The sequence below is a fragment of the Dufourea novaeangliae genome, unplaced genomic scaffold, assembly GCF_001272555.1.
Source record: "Dufourea novaeangliae isolate 0120121106 unplaced genomic scaffold, ASM127255v1 scaffold25, whole genome shotgun sequence".
Taxonomy (NCBI): domain Eukaryota; kingdom Metazoa; phylum Arthropoda; class Insecta; order Hymenoptera; family Halictidae; genus Dufourea; species Dufourea novaeangliae.
Window position 1 is genome coordinate 465490 of NW_015373901.1, and position 13984 is coordinate 479473.

The 13984-nt window shown below is 40.6% G+C and overlaps 1 protein-coding gene across 1 annotated transcript in view; it reads right to left on the reverse strand.

The window, feature by feature from the left end:
• Positions 1 to 13984, reverse strand: part of LOC107193712 (disks large homolog 4) — a 355237-nt gene that overhangs the window by 260274 nt on the left and 80979 nt on the right. Inside the window, exons 3-4 of the mRNA XM_015583204.1 lie at positions 12062 to 12157; positions 3129 to 3299 (exon numbers count right to left, since the gene is read on the reverse strand). Coding sequence (XP_015438690.1) covers positions 3129 to 3299; positions 12062 to 12157 — 267 coding nt within the window. The remainder of the gene's footprint in view (positions 1 to 3128; positions 3300 to 12061; positions 12158 to 13984) is intronic.

Below are 13984 nucleotides of genomic sequence, written 5' to 3' on the forward strand. Positions count from 1 at the left end.
ACACAGTTTATTGACCTAGCCGTGTACGCCGTATACCATGGCCGTACCTTGCCGTACCATGCGGTGTTTGGGTCGTTCAAGGAGGAAGGTCGTTCAAGTCAGCAAAAACAATTCAACAGGAACAAACCTGCGTACGCCCAATACATAACGGCGTTAGCTTCCTCACTTTCTCGTGAGCCGTCGCGGAGGGAGGTCGCGCGTCTCATACTCGTCCTTTCTCTTGTTACTAACCCATTGTTTGTTGCAGGCATTCGACAACCATCAATTTATTTACTGTGCATATTGTTGTGTCCCCTCTCTTGTTACTAATCCCTTGTATGTTACAGATGTTCGAGAACCATTGGCTTCGATATTTATTTTCTTATGTACTGTGATTTCATTTACTGTGATTTATTTACTGTGATTTATTTACTGTGCATATTATTAATCTATTTACTGTGCATATTGTTGTGTCCCCTCTCTTGTTACTAATCCCTTGTATGTTACAGATGTTCGAGAACCATTGGCTTCGATATTTATTTTCTTATTTACTGTGATTTATTTACTGTGCATATTATGTATTCTATGTGTATTGTATAATGAAAAATATTTTTCCAAACAGTTATTCCATCGAAAGAAGACATCGATCAACGTCTACATCTTCAAAGCGTGCGTCTACCACTGCGTTAAGTTACTGTAAGTTAAACTTAAATCATAATTCGATATTCATTGTTATATTCATATTCATCATCACATCGTTTATTATTAATTTTAGTCTATCTATTAATAGACTTAAATTGTGATCAGCCATTGTGCATACCAAGTTATTATTAATTCATTTTGCTCGTTGATTTCTCTACACAGACTTGGGGTATGGGCAGTGGGTCTGTACCTATTATGGTACGGGCAGTGGGCCTGTGCACTAAGACTGTTTGCCGATCCCTCTGGTTTCTATTGAGAAGCCAGATATCGGACGTGTTTAGTCTTTGCCTGGTAAGTAGGATTTGGAGTAAAGGCTCGTGCGCGCCTGGGTACAACGTACCCGCCTACGGAGTAGTCGGGAGTCTGCTCCGTAAAAGGACTCTGTTTTACAGGGGATCTCGCTTGCACTACCATACTTGGTCATGACCTGTGCTCGGGTCTGGTACGTAGGTGACCAGCCCAAAGGGCCTGGAAAGTGAGAGATGGATTCGGGTTTGCGAGGTTGCGCCCGTCTTTCCTATTTTCTTAAACCAGGTTCTGGCGACAACACTTTCATCGCGATACTTGTTCATACTGTAGTTTAACGTGGTTCATCGTAGAATTAATTTTTGGCTTGGTATATTAGGTGCGTAAACGAAATGATCGATGGAACTTTTTCCATTCCGTCTATCTCTTTCGTTTGAGTATTAGCGACTACATTGCGTTAAATTTGTTATTTCGTATTACTAGCATTAATTCGTATTAATTAGAATATTAAGATAATATTAGTTCTAAGCTGAAGAACGAAGACAACCGACGAGGGAACTTAGTTTTTTATAGGTTTAGGCTCAAGAAAGAAGTCATCCGCCGAGGGATTTTAGTATCGGTAGTATTATATAGTTAAGATTTAAGTAATTTATAAGGTTTATTGTGAAAGGTGGGTAGATGTAGAACTTGTGATTCCATCTACTTGCCTTGGGCCTCCACTCGCAGCAACCTCCTCGTGGTGAGGCCCGGGCAATCGGTATTGTCTTCGGTAAAGTATTGTAAAACGAAGATAATATCGAGCTAATGGCTGCGAACTTTGCATTTATTTCGTAACAGCATGTTCTGTTACAGCGGACTTTCAAGGCGAAGGTAGTTATACATATATAAATAAATGTATATATGTATGTATCTTAAAGTATGTTTGTATGTGGCGATATTCCTGGAATTCTGGCCCTCTATAACCCCGAAGGATGCAATAAACGAGCGCCTACCATATAACATATTACCTAACCTCTGTGCAACAACAATATTTCGTTTGCTCCTCGTGAATACGTTGTTATTGAGATATCTGACTATTAATTATTATAAAACAGATCAGGAGCAATTTTTTGGTGCCATAATATTTGTGTGAAAAGGCCATTTACTACCTATTTTGTTAACAACAAATTTTTGCTTTTTCTTTTGCGAACATCTCATTAACTATGAACGGTGCTGTGGGAGCAATTTCAGATTCGGAAGGAGCAAATTGGGAGCAATTTTTTCAGATATAAATCGTTAAGATACGTTAACATTCGGCGCCAACTATTTTCCGGTGTCTATTCTATACCTCGTTTGCGATATTGTTAATTTCTGTACGAAGCAGTCGGTAAAGGTAGTACAGAACAGAATCTTGCCGACGTTCCTCAACGATTTTCGTTAGGTTTCCAAGAAAATGAAACAGGTGGCGAACGTACCGAAGCCTTCTGGGCATGCGTCACTGTACACATGGGAAACTGTGACTTCGGTAAGAGCCTATGGATGTTTCACTGAATTCAGATCTTGGTAGATGGATTTACAAACAGTATAATTAAACAGATACTTATTTTTCCTAACAAAGTTTCGTTTTTACGAAAAACAAGATAAAAATTTCTTTGTTTTCCTGTGGTCATTTTCACATATAATATTTTATGGCTACATAGAAGATCTTTTAATGTACTACGTAGATCTTTTAATGTATAAATCTTCAACAATTTGATTAAGAATTTAGCACCCATTGCACGTTCTATTATTGGATCCTTCTATTTCGTTGCTTATCAGAGAGTTCTTCATTTTAGATAGTGACTGTATCGGTCAGTCGATGCAGCGTGGAAAACAATGTTAACTGTGGCTATACACATGGGTGGATTGAACCGAACAAATTGTTAAGCCAGATTAACGTGACGGGACCATTTACCTGCGATATTTTCTAAAAATATGTCATTTGCACATTTCATTGTGTCAATTTGTTACAGCCTACGTTCTATTATCAATATTTCTTTCAATACAATAGATTGAAAAGTTGTCATATTTTCCGAATCGATCTCCAATTAAATCACAATATACGCAAACACTATTCGATACCCTGGCATAAAATGACGCCAGTCGTGTAAAACGTTTCTCAGTCTCTTCACGATCGACAGAATGGAATGTTACCTTATTAAGGTTACATATTGAAATCTTACCTTATTGAGCGTTTCGTGACTAGTTAAGATGTGCTGACTGCCATCCGGATGAAGGATACGATCGACCGAATTCGGTCTAGGAACTCCGTCCAATTGTCCAGTCTCTTTCAACTGAGGCGGCGATGGTGGAGGTGGCAATTGTTCTTCCACTCCGCCAGTGTACCGCGTTTTCTGTAATTATAGAATTCCAATACTAAACCGATCCACCAAGACCACGTTACCTGATATACTTGAAATTCCTTTCAGTTCCACCATCACACTCGCACTAACTGCATAATATACCATTTTAAACAGAACCGACGAGAAGAAACGAAAAATCATTCGACTTGAAATCAATTACGTTATCCCAAATCATATACTTATGTACCCTTGTCAACGGATTCGTATGTCTGGCGTAATATTTCTCGTGTTTTCGTTTATCCACGTCCGTGTGCACCTTCAACAGGAAGATATCGGCCGGACCGACTTTCGGCATGTTTAAAAAGATCATTTTGCGCGATGGATTCGGAGCCGGTTGGAAAAATCGATCGATCGACGGTGGTGGATGTATACCAGCGTTTAGCACGGTTTCGACTGGCTGTCCTCAGCCCCAATCGACGCACTGGTCGCATCAGGTTTCGATATCGGCGACGCTGCTCCGACATTCACCGGCTAATCCTCTCGAAATCCCGGATTTCATTTCATTATCGCGACACCGTGGGGCTTCTGGATACGACGGGGGCTCTATCGAGGAGGCCCGGGCCTCTATCAATGATCGAGGTGAACGTTTATTGAAAACCGACCATTTCAAGCGGCCGTTCGCGCGTCTGTGTTGCGAAAAAACGGTGCGACGAATGTTCTTCCCGACCCTTGATTCGTCTGTCCAGTATTGTGTTCTTATTTCGTACATTGGCATGAATTCTAGCAGGCTACCAGTAAAATAAAAACCGTAGTGAACTTCTCACTGTACGGAATTTCATACAGGATGTCTTGTAACTTAGGGTACAACCGGATAAGGGATGATTCTTTGTTCAAAAATAAATCAAAAATTTTTTTATCAGAGGCATTATTTTCGAGAAAATCGAATTTGAAGATTCATCTGTTTGCATGTATTCTTGTTGGCAATAAGTAGAAACGGAATTCAATAAGAAGACACGTGTTGGTCAATCCAGCAGATTTTTCAATGTCGATTTTCACGAAAACAAAGTCTCGAATGAAAAAGTTTTATTATGTATTTTCAACTTATTTTTTTCACATAGAATCACCCCTAATTTTGTTGATTCTACAAAGTACTTCAGTGTCCATAAGAGCAAGCCATAAAGATATACATATGTTTGTCAGTTAAGTCGTTGTGTTCGAAACTGCAGTATCTCTGAATCAAAGAGATTAAAGAGATCGATTACAAAACTTCTACTCCGCAGCGATCAGAATCACTATATTTTTAACCACATAAACGTCACGATCGAATAAAATGAATCGGCGGTGCCTCCCATTCGACTACATCGTTCAGTCAATTTTTCAGCGCTTTAGTGCGATCCTGTTAGTAAATGAACTACACGCTGATCCACGCTCCGCTCGTACAAATATACGGTGGCTTCCTGCTTTCCGAACGAATTTAGCCCCGGCGGCACGGCGCGAAATTTCGAAGCGATTTAATACCGTCAATATTACGGGTGAAAGATATAGGACTCCGTGTTAAAAGGTTCGTCACCGTGTCGCCTAAAAAACTCTTGAATTTGTTGTCTTTTCCCAGCAAGTAAATGTTTCCATTAGGCTTGATGAGTTAACGTTCTATCAAGGACTGAATTATTTCCAAATAAGAGTGCAAAAAGTAAAATTTCCTAAAGTATCGAAGCACATATTCGCGAATAGGTGGCACGGCAATTTGAAAATAGAAAAGTAATTTTACACAGTGAAGTATCCTTCAATCGAAAGAATAAAAACTTGTCTGCAACTGGTACGATGAAGAAATTAGAAGATACTGTAAAAAGAACGGAAAATTACATACAGGGTGCCTCCGAAGTTTATTCACAAGCGATTCTCAGGTGATTCTACGTGAAAAATAAGTTGAAAATACAGAAGAAAAAAAAATCGAGAAAATCGACTTCGAACATTAATCTGAAACTCGTGTATTCGTCATGGTGGTAAGTAGAAACGGAATGCAATGACCAGACGCCCTAGTCAAGTCGTATTCAGTTGCACGCGTATCCAGCAGATCTTCAAATTTTTAGTTCCTCAAAAACGAAGCCTCAAATGAAAACATTTTATTCTGCATTTTATTCTTATCCTTTTATACGGAATCACCTCATGCTTGCTTGGACATAACTGTCGGAGGCATTCTGTATCAAAGAAGATAGAAATTACAGACTACACATAGATCGATATTCTATTCTTCAAATGCCTAACCTTCCGTGACGTGTGTGTGTGTGTGTTGTTTTTTCATTCTCACGATATCGAATCATGCACACGTTTTTGCAAATTGTTCGTTCCCTCAACCAATGGATCGGATTAAAGGTTGGATCGGTTAAGGGTGAGCGTTCGAAAGTAAAAATGAAACTCACGTGATGCCAACAGCATCCGCAAACGCTGCTCGATCGTTTCGATTCGTGCGAAATTACGTTACGAGTAGTGCCGGGCTCTGTGAATCGACAGGACCTCTTTGTTCGTCGTTTGCGCACTTTGATGGGCACCCCGTACATATAGTCGCTGAAGCGTCGATGCGAATGGCGCACGATAGACACCCAGTCGATCATTGTTGCCTCGTGTTGAACCGCGTGCAGGTTAGTCCGCCTCGATTCAGTTCGTGTCACTGATTTTTATCTATGGTTCACCTGACTGTACGTAATGTTTTTTTTTCTTGCATTCCAACACGTTGGTCACTCCAATTCGAAGAAACAAGCTTAATTGTATAGAAGCTCTGCCATCAAACACTTTAACGATCACTTCTTTCAGCCGAGAATCGATTGTGTATTATATTCATTAAAGTTAGACATTGGTTTTTAATACTTGCGTTCCGTAAATAAAAGCCTGGGCGATGTTCGCTATATTTTTAATAAGAACATACTTTTCCGAGTTTATGTACATTCTAAAGTAGTGTGTTTTAGATATACCTTTTTTTGGAAAAAATTGTTTATGTATGCACAAATTAGTTTAGTTCCAAATATTTTGTACAATTTGCCCTATAAACACGTGTCAATGTTATTAAAAATGTTCTCGTTTATACTTTCAACGATTAACTAAGGGAATTTTCATAAATTAATTCTAACTAAAACGCGTATATGATTTTTTTAAACGTCCAAGTTTATTTCCGTTTTCACATCCGATGGAATTTTACTTTTACACGAAGTAATAATATTCTATTAAGTTCCAGATGTTCCATTGAAAAATACTGTTTTATACGTCCGGTAACATCTGACGTTTCCAAAAATTCCGAGTTAATTCAGTTTTTCGTAGCTGTTGACCGAAAAACATCAACTGTAAATTCTCGTTTCCTAGAGCCACGCGCCAGCATTCGTTTCGCACTTTTCTGTTGACATTTCACAACATCCCAGCGAGCTGCGTGAGATATACATCCGCGTGCGATTTTCGAAGTTCACGGAATTGTTTTCCCGATACAAAATAAATCATCTGGCCTCGCAGCTGTCGCGACCGAATGCGCAATTTTCTTCCAGTCGCTTTTCCCGGTCTCCGAGAACATTTCCAGCGGTGCGTACCCAGAGGATCATTCTACAAAAATCTGGCGACCTTTCTCTTCAGAACGATCGATCCTTCGTGAGTCATCTTCGCAGTAACTTCGCGAGTAAGTCGTCGCAGGACCAACGAAAGCTATTCCTTCGTTGCTTTTTCCCACTGAATACTTTGACAGCAACTTTCAATCTTGGAATTTTTATTATATAATGTATTGTAATTATTAATTTGCTTTCGAATAAAAAGAAAAAAAAGAAGAACTTTCAAAAATAATAATTATTCAACAAATTTTCAATAGTTCTAGTTCAATAGTCTAGTTTTATGAAACATCAAAAATTGTCACTCGGGCGATGTTACTCGTTATTCGGGTCAACCAAAGAGAATCAATTCGCAAAATTCCAGTACAAAATCAATTACAATCAAAATATTTTCACAGTCCTCGCTTCGCACACAGTACCACAGGTGAATCGCGAATTTATCCCGCGTGTCCGTTATTTCTACAAAACATTCGAGCCCGCGATAACCGCCAACCCCGAGAACTCCGTTTGTCGCACTCCGTGGGCTGCGCACATTGTCGTGAATCACGCAGGCAGGCGACAGACCGTGCACGAAGGGTAAGCCAATCGCAGGGAATCCCGATCGAAGTCAGGAAACTCGAGGAGAAACCCCGTATCGCGAGGGGTGAACGACGAAGTAGGGAAAAAAATGGGGGAAGGGGTGAGCCAACCCATAAGAACGAAGCTCGTCGAAGACTGAACACAATGCCAGTATCGACCGACGATTCCGCGGGATGTTTCCTCGACGGGATGAAGAACTCCAGCGAAAGAATGAAATTTCAACGTTGAGGGTGGGCAGATACGTCGCGGGGGTGGCTCGAACGCTAATGGAAGAGAAACGTTTCGTTATTCCAACGAACGGGACAACGCTCCCACGGCCGGATGTTTCGAAACTGGGTCCTTCTTTGTTCGTAACTGTGCTATCTTTAACACCCGAGAAGACAATGTTTGGCCCCGGTTGTTCACGATTTAATGGGGTTTCCGAGCGTGCCACGAACGAGAACTTCAAAGTGGTCGGAAACGTTTACAGCGTTCCCCGAGTATATCAAACGGGCGTGCGACGTGAAATTGTTTACGCGAAGAGAAAAATAGGTCTGACTACAAAAGCTTGTTACACGAGTCGCCTGGGAACTCGTGTATCTACGCATTACGTATTACTTTTTGCTTCTCGTCCGGAAAAAAAGACAAGCTTTACGGGGTTAAAATTAGATCTCCGTTCGGGAAACGCATGTTCCCCGCCGCGCGAAACTTTTATCTTGCCGTTCTGTCCGCGGGTGAAGGGGCGGTGTAAAAGTTTCAGAGAAATCTGTCGAAGAGGAATCGACGGGTTCGGGATATGGAATGAAACAGGGTCTCTGTTGCTGCGTTATGGGCGTGAGAAGAGTATTTTCGAGCGGGAAGGTGCTTGACATTCGTATAATGCGAGAGTTCTCTGGCATTTAGAATTCGGTTGTTTTGACATTTTGTCTGAAAGGTACTATTTCAATCGGAAATTAACAAAATTTCATAGGAAGAATGACGATGAAACATTTAGTAAAAGTACGAAATTATTTTCTTCTGAAGTCTGTTCACACTGGCGGCGATTCAACGTAATTTAATTAAAAAGAGTTATCGGAAAGAAAAGCAGCGGTTTCTCAAACAAAAGGGGTGTTAACCCTCGTCAGATTATTTTCATTGGACCGGAGCTTTAGAGAACTGTTCACCCGTGTTCGCTTTATTCGGGCGGTTCCCAAACAAGCGATTTGACGCCACTCTTCCAAGAACAACAGAAGGGTCTGGCAAGGTCGGCTATTCGTGTCAATTAATACCCTCCCTTGTCTCGCCCCTCTGTCGCCACGTGATCGCGTTTTATCGAATTTCCCTGTCCCTGTGACAAAAAAGGACGCCAAGTAAATTGGACACGATCGAATAGCGAAAAATCAATGAAATCTTCACTTTGGAAACATTCTACGATCCAAACGTGTTGAACGTGACACCAATCAGGTTACCGTTTAACCATCTATCGACAATACACTCAATTTAACGTAACTTTCTTCACGTGTGTTTTTCTTCGAAGCTTATTCGTTTCCTTTTTTCCTGATGCACTGCGAACAGCAGGTTCGAAAATAGAAAATATATACACACACACACGCGTGACAGATTGCCGAACAGAGACACTCGGAGTTCGAACGAAGTATCGTGGAGAGAGGACGAGGTTCTCCGCCTCGAAGGGATGGACGTCGGCGTCGGTACTGTCGTAAGAACGTCTCGATATTGGCGGCCGGTTCGTTCCGACGCTCCTACCAAGGCGTCGTGGTCTAATTCCGACACGCGTCTTCTCATCGAACAGAGCGTGACGATGTTTCGCCAGCAGACGCCCCGCAAACGACCACGCCACTACGGATAACAACCGTATTTTTGCACGTGTTCCCGTTTGTAGTTAGTGCTACGTGACGACCAGTAACGTGCAGAATTTTCGTTTACTCGCGTAACAAATTTATCCGTGTTCGATTATAGCAGCGAAACCGTAACCGAGCGCAACTAAAACAAATGTTAACCCTTTCGTTCCCACTGTTGCCATACGACTACGTATTCTACATTACCATATAAAATATTAGTATCATGTATTTTTTTATATCTATGAGTAGGTACATAATATTTTTTTTTTATTTTGTATAGATATGGTATGGCACAAATTTGAATGTGCATTTGAAATCTTATCGGTAAAATAAGATATTATTAGTCACTCATCTTTCATTCGATGGAATTCATGTGTTGAGCATTATTAAAAATACAACGGACATTTACGAATGTCAAATTTGTTGCAAATATTTTAAGGGAGTTTATAGATCAAAAGGTAAGAAAAATTGGGAATTATTATATGTATACAACTGCGATAAAAGGAAAGAAAGTTATCGAATCGGAACGGACAAAAATACAACGATCTATTTCTCTGGTAATTTTTAAATAATTTGAGAATGAAAGGGTTAAGTAGAAATTCATTTTTTCTTTAAGAATTTTCTTGAGATACGAATACATGAAAAACCTCATTCACTTTTTGTTATACATTTAGTCTGTTATGTCACGAAATGATTGTTTGCTTGTTCTTGTTGAATTCATTGAAAATTTTACAATTACGGTATATATCCCAATTACTGGTAGTATCGCTAATATTGCCACTTTATTTATTTTATTTACACTAGGACTCTATTGAGAGATTTACAGAAAAGCAAAGAAATACGTGTGCCTGTACATACTTGGTATTTAAAAATGAATGTTGAAAAATGAAAGTGCAATTTGAGCGTCGAAAACGCGACTACGTAAGTAAGAAGCGATTGGCGAAACAAAGTGATCTGTTAAAGTATATAAGAATCGCTTTAATTTTTAGGGTGACAGTTATAGGAACACTGTGCTTGCTAGCAGACTTCGAATAATTGTGAATTAATTGTTCATATTTATTGTATAAAACTGTTTAATTATTTTATGTACTGTTGAAACTAAAAATCGTCTCAGTTTGAAATATAATATTATTTAACATTTCTAGCATTAAAAGAAAATAGTTTTATACAATATTAAAAAAGTTGCGTTACAATATTAAAGTGGCAGTAATTGGGACATCTACCATACTGCAATTATTACTTTCCAGTGAATGGTCCCTAAATTAATCAGAAATTCAATCTACAAACTGCCTTGAAAAGTTGCACATAGGATTACCATGTTATTTTTCGTATAGTTTCGTCGCAATCTAAGCGTTTTGCCGCATTTTTTGGAAGAAACTTGTTCAATGTGGCTAGCGATTGATAACACAGGAGAGTAACAATTCTCGACGTTACAAAATACTCTCAGACAATAGAGACGTCACGGCGCTAGAGATCGATGCCCGGAGCGAGATTGTCTTCGCGTGGAAATTTCTCTGAAAATTTACGTACCGGTCTAATTAAGCAGCCGCTTAATTAAACTTCGTGCGGTGAGAATGGCAGGCGCGAACGAGCACGGTTCACTGCCATAGAAGTGGGCTATACGGTGTATCAGGAGTTATTTATAATCATACATCCTAGAAACGTGCCGATTATTTTATTAACAACCACCAGCGTGGATGTATAGTTTCCGTTCGAATGGAAGATTTCCCCTTATTATTACGAACAGTCGAAAATTGTTTGTTTTCTCGTGTTCGAAACTTTTCGCGGAAATCTGCAGTTGACGTGTTAACATGAATAACGATCCCCGATAGAATCTAGGTGGATAATTTTGTATAATTGAAAATTCACGGGAAACTGGGTGTTTTCCGTAAGCGATACAAAGCAAGATAAACAAAATCGCTGCAAATTGTTTTCAGTTGTGCAGCTTGTTGTTTCGCGACAAGTTAACGGGTTTCTTTGTACTTCACGTTGTATAGAGAAGACACGAAACGAAGGATATCGAGTTTTCCGAAGGAAACTGTACGCGATCGTCGTACAATACACTCTATTCCGTTCCCGTGGCGCTGCAGGATTCCGCGAAGAAAGAAGCAGAAATGATAACAGGAAACCGTGAGTTGTATATAGGACGAAGATAAAGCACCTCACCGTTTTTCCGCTCTGTTCGTCACGGAAATGAGAAAGCGAATAGGGGCGGAGAAGAAAGTCAGACCCCCGGAAAATTATAGTTTATCCTTGATGTAAGACGGATTAATTTCTGCTGTTGTCGTTTCAATGGGCACCCTTCTGTGCACGGAGTTGAAGGTAAATTATTAATAACGTCCGTTGAGCAACGTCTCGTTAGATGGGGGAAAGGTTTCAGCATTACTGATTCTTTTGTTGACGCTCTAACGTTAACTGTGTGGACATAGAAACGAATTGCTCGAGTACACGTCGGCAAGAAGGCATCGAAGGGTGATAAATTACCGACGGATGTTGGAAGCTCATGTCAGAATAGAAATCGTAAGGGGTACACTAGTCGGTAAAATAGGAATCCTGCTAAGAGAGATAAACACGTACAGAGACCTGACAGATTTCTTCATTTGCAATCGAGTATCACGCGTGATCGATTAAATTCAAATAATTACATTAAACTTTGAAAATAATAATCGTAATGTTATCGTAAACGACTGTATTAGAATTTAATGTCCATAACTGTTTCCATTTTTGAATTGTATTAGTTGTTAGATGTTTCGTTTTTCATAGTTACATTTGTAATTATTACAGTCAAATGAGAATTAACCTCCCACGTGACATTATTTAGAGATTTACGAACCTGAGCTTCGTCTACGTGGTGCTGAACGTCAGGACTGACCGACCTGCGGCCATAAATGTTCGACAGAGTCTGGTTCACCGGGAAGGCTGGACCACCCTGCAATAATCACATGATTTAAAAATATCTCTTCGTGCTCTGGCTGTACATTATAAAACGATACGTGTTCCAGTTAAATTTCGTGTTGCATCTTAATACTAGAACTACCGACAATAGATAACTCACTCGTTTACTTAGATATTGCGATAAATGTTGCAAAAGACGTGAGAAAATGCATTGTTGCAACATTCTACTCATCGTTACAAGAGTGTACCAACCAATCACTTTCACTGCTTTGGTAGTTCTAGTATTAAAACGTCACCATTGCTACATACCTGACATAACAAACACACAGGGTTCATCAATGGGGGACATAACCAAAACAAGGGCTGAATAATATGAACACATACGAAAAAAATATAGATCTATAAATTTGTCATTCTCGGCTTAGATTTCGACCAAACTGAATTTGAAAATTAATTTGAAACGCATATATTCATGATAGTAAGTAGAAACGGAATGCACTGATCAGACGCGTCAGCCAAGTCCTATTGAATTACACGCATATCCAGCAGATATTCAAAGTTGATTTTCTCGAAAACTAAGCCAAGAACGACAAAATTTTAATCCATACTGTTTTCTTATTTTTTCATAAGGAATCAAGTGATGCCTGCTTTAACATATTATTATTCGGTTGCTTACAAACAAAATTATCCTAAAGATCAAGTTCCATCTCTTTCTGGTAACAGGATCAATGCGTCTCATTAAACTACAACGGACTTCCACGTTGTCCCGACCATTAACGAACATTTATTCATCCCCGGCACGATCGTTTCGTTGAATCCTTCGACAATCGCATCACCCCCCACTACCAAAAACATGCGAAACTCACTAATCAGCGACACTAAATATTCCATCAGCCGAAATGCCCGTCTAACCGGACAATTTGCAGACAAACGGAATTACGAACACCGCGAGTTCGTCGTCCAACGGGTCCGAGGCGTGCGCGCGTCCGAGGGGGTTGGGAACGCAACCGAGGGAAAGACTTAATTTCTGGATCAATTAGCCATTAACCGTCAACTCGATCCCTGCTCGCAATTTAAACTTCGTCATCCCACCCCCATCTATTTCCCTAACCCTCCGACTACTTGTTCTCTATCCGTGTCTTTGTCGCGTTTAAACGTCGGTTTGCGTCGGTTCGAAACCTCTCCCCTCCCCCCCGGAAGCGTAAAACCGGTGGCTCCGGAAGGCGTGCAAATAAATAGAGCCCGGTGAGACGCAAAGTCAATTATCGTTCAACGGGAGACTGACGGGGGTAGTTCCGGCGACGGTGGCGCGCGCGTGCACGCTCTCTGGCCGTGCGTTAAACGAACCAAACGGAATTATTCATGACGAACTTTCGATGCGCAGGTGTGTTTAACATCCCCCGCGCCACTTTTCCCCCAGTCATCCTACGCTGCACACTCTTTATTAAATATGCACTATCGTCCCCGCTATCCTCGCTGGTCGCCGCCGCGTTTGTTCCGCCACTGCATCCCGGTGCAACGATACCACCGTCCTATTTTCTCTCGTTCTATCGTCACCCCGTTGGCCCCGTTTCACCTGCAAACGTGTGAAGAATTCGTTCTCGCATGCTCCGGCGGTTGCCACCGTAGAGGAAATAATGTCCACGTGATTTTATTCCATCTTTTTTTCGGCGTCTGTCTCTCCACACATATACATACGGACCCATCCCCTCGTTCTATGAGAGATATAGCGTGTTTTTCACCGTTTCGGTCTCGTGTCTCGAGGAGAACAGAATTTTATGCCCGTTGTGCGTCGGTCAGTGGGATCGTCGAAATGTTCTGTTTCGGGAAGAAAGGAAAACGGGTGAAGTTTATCTCGGGC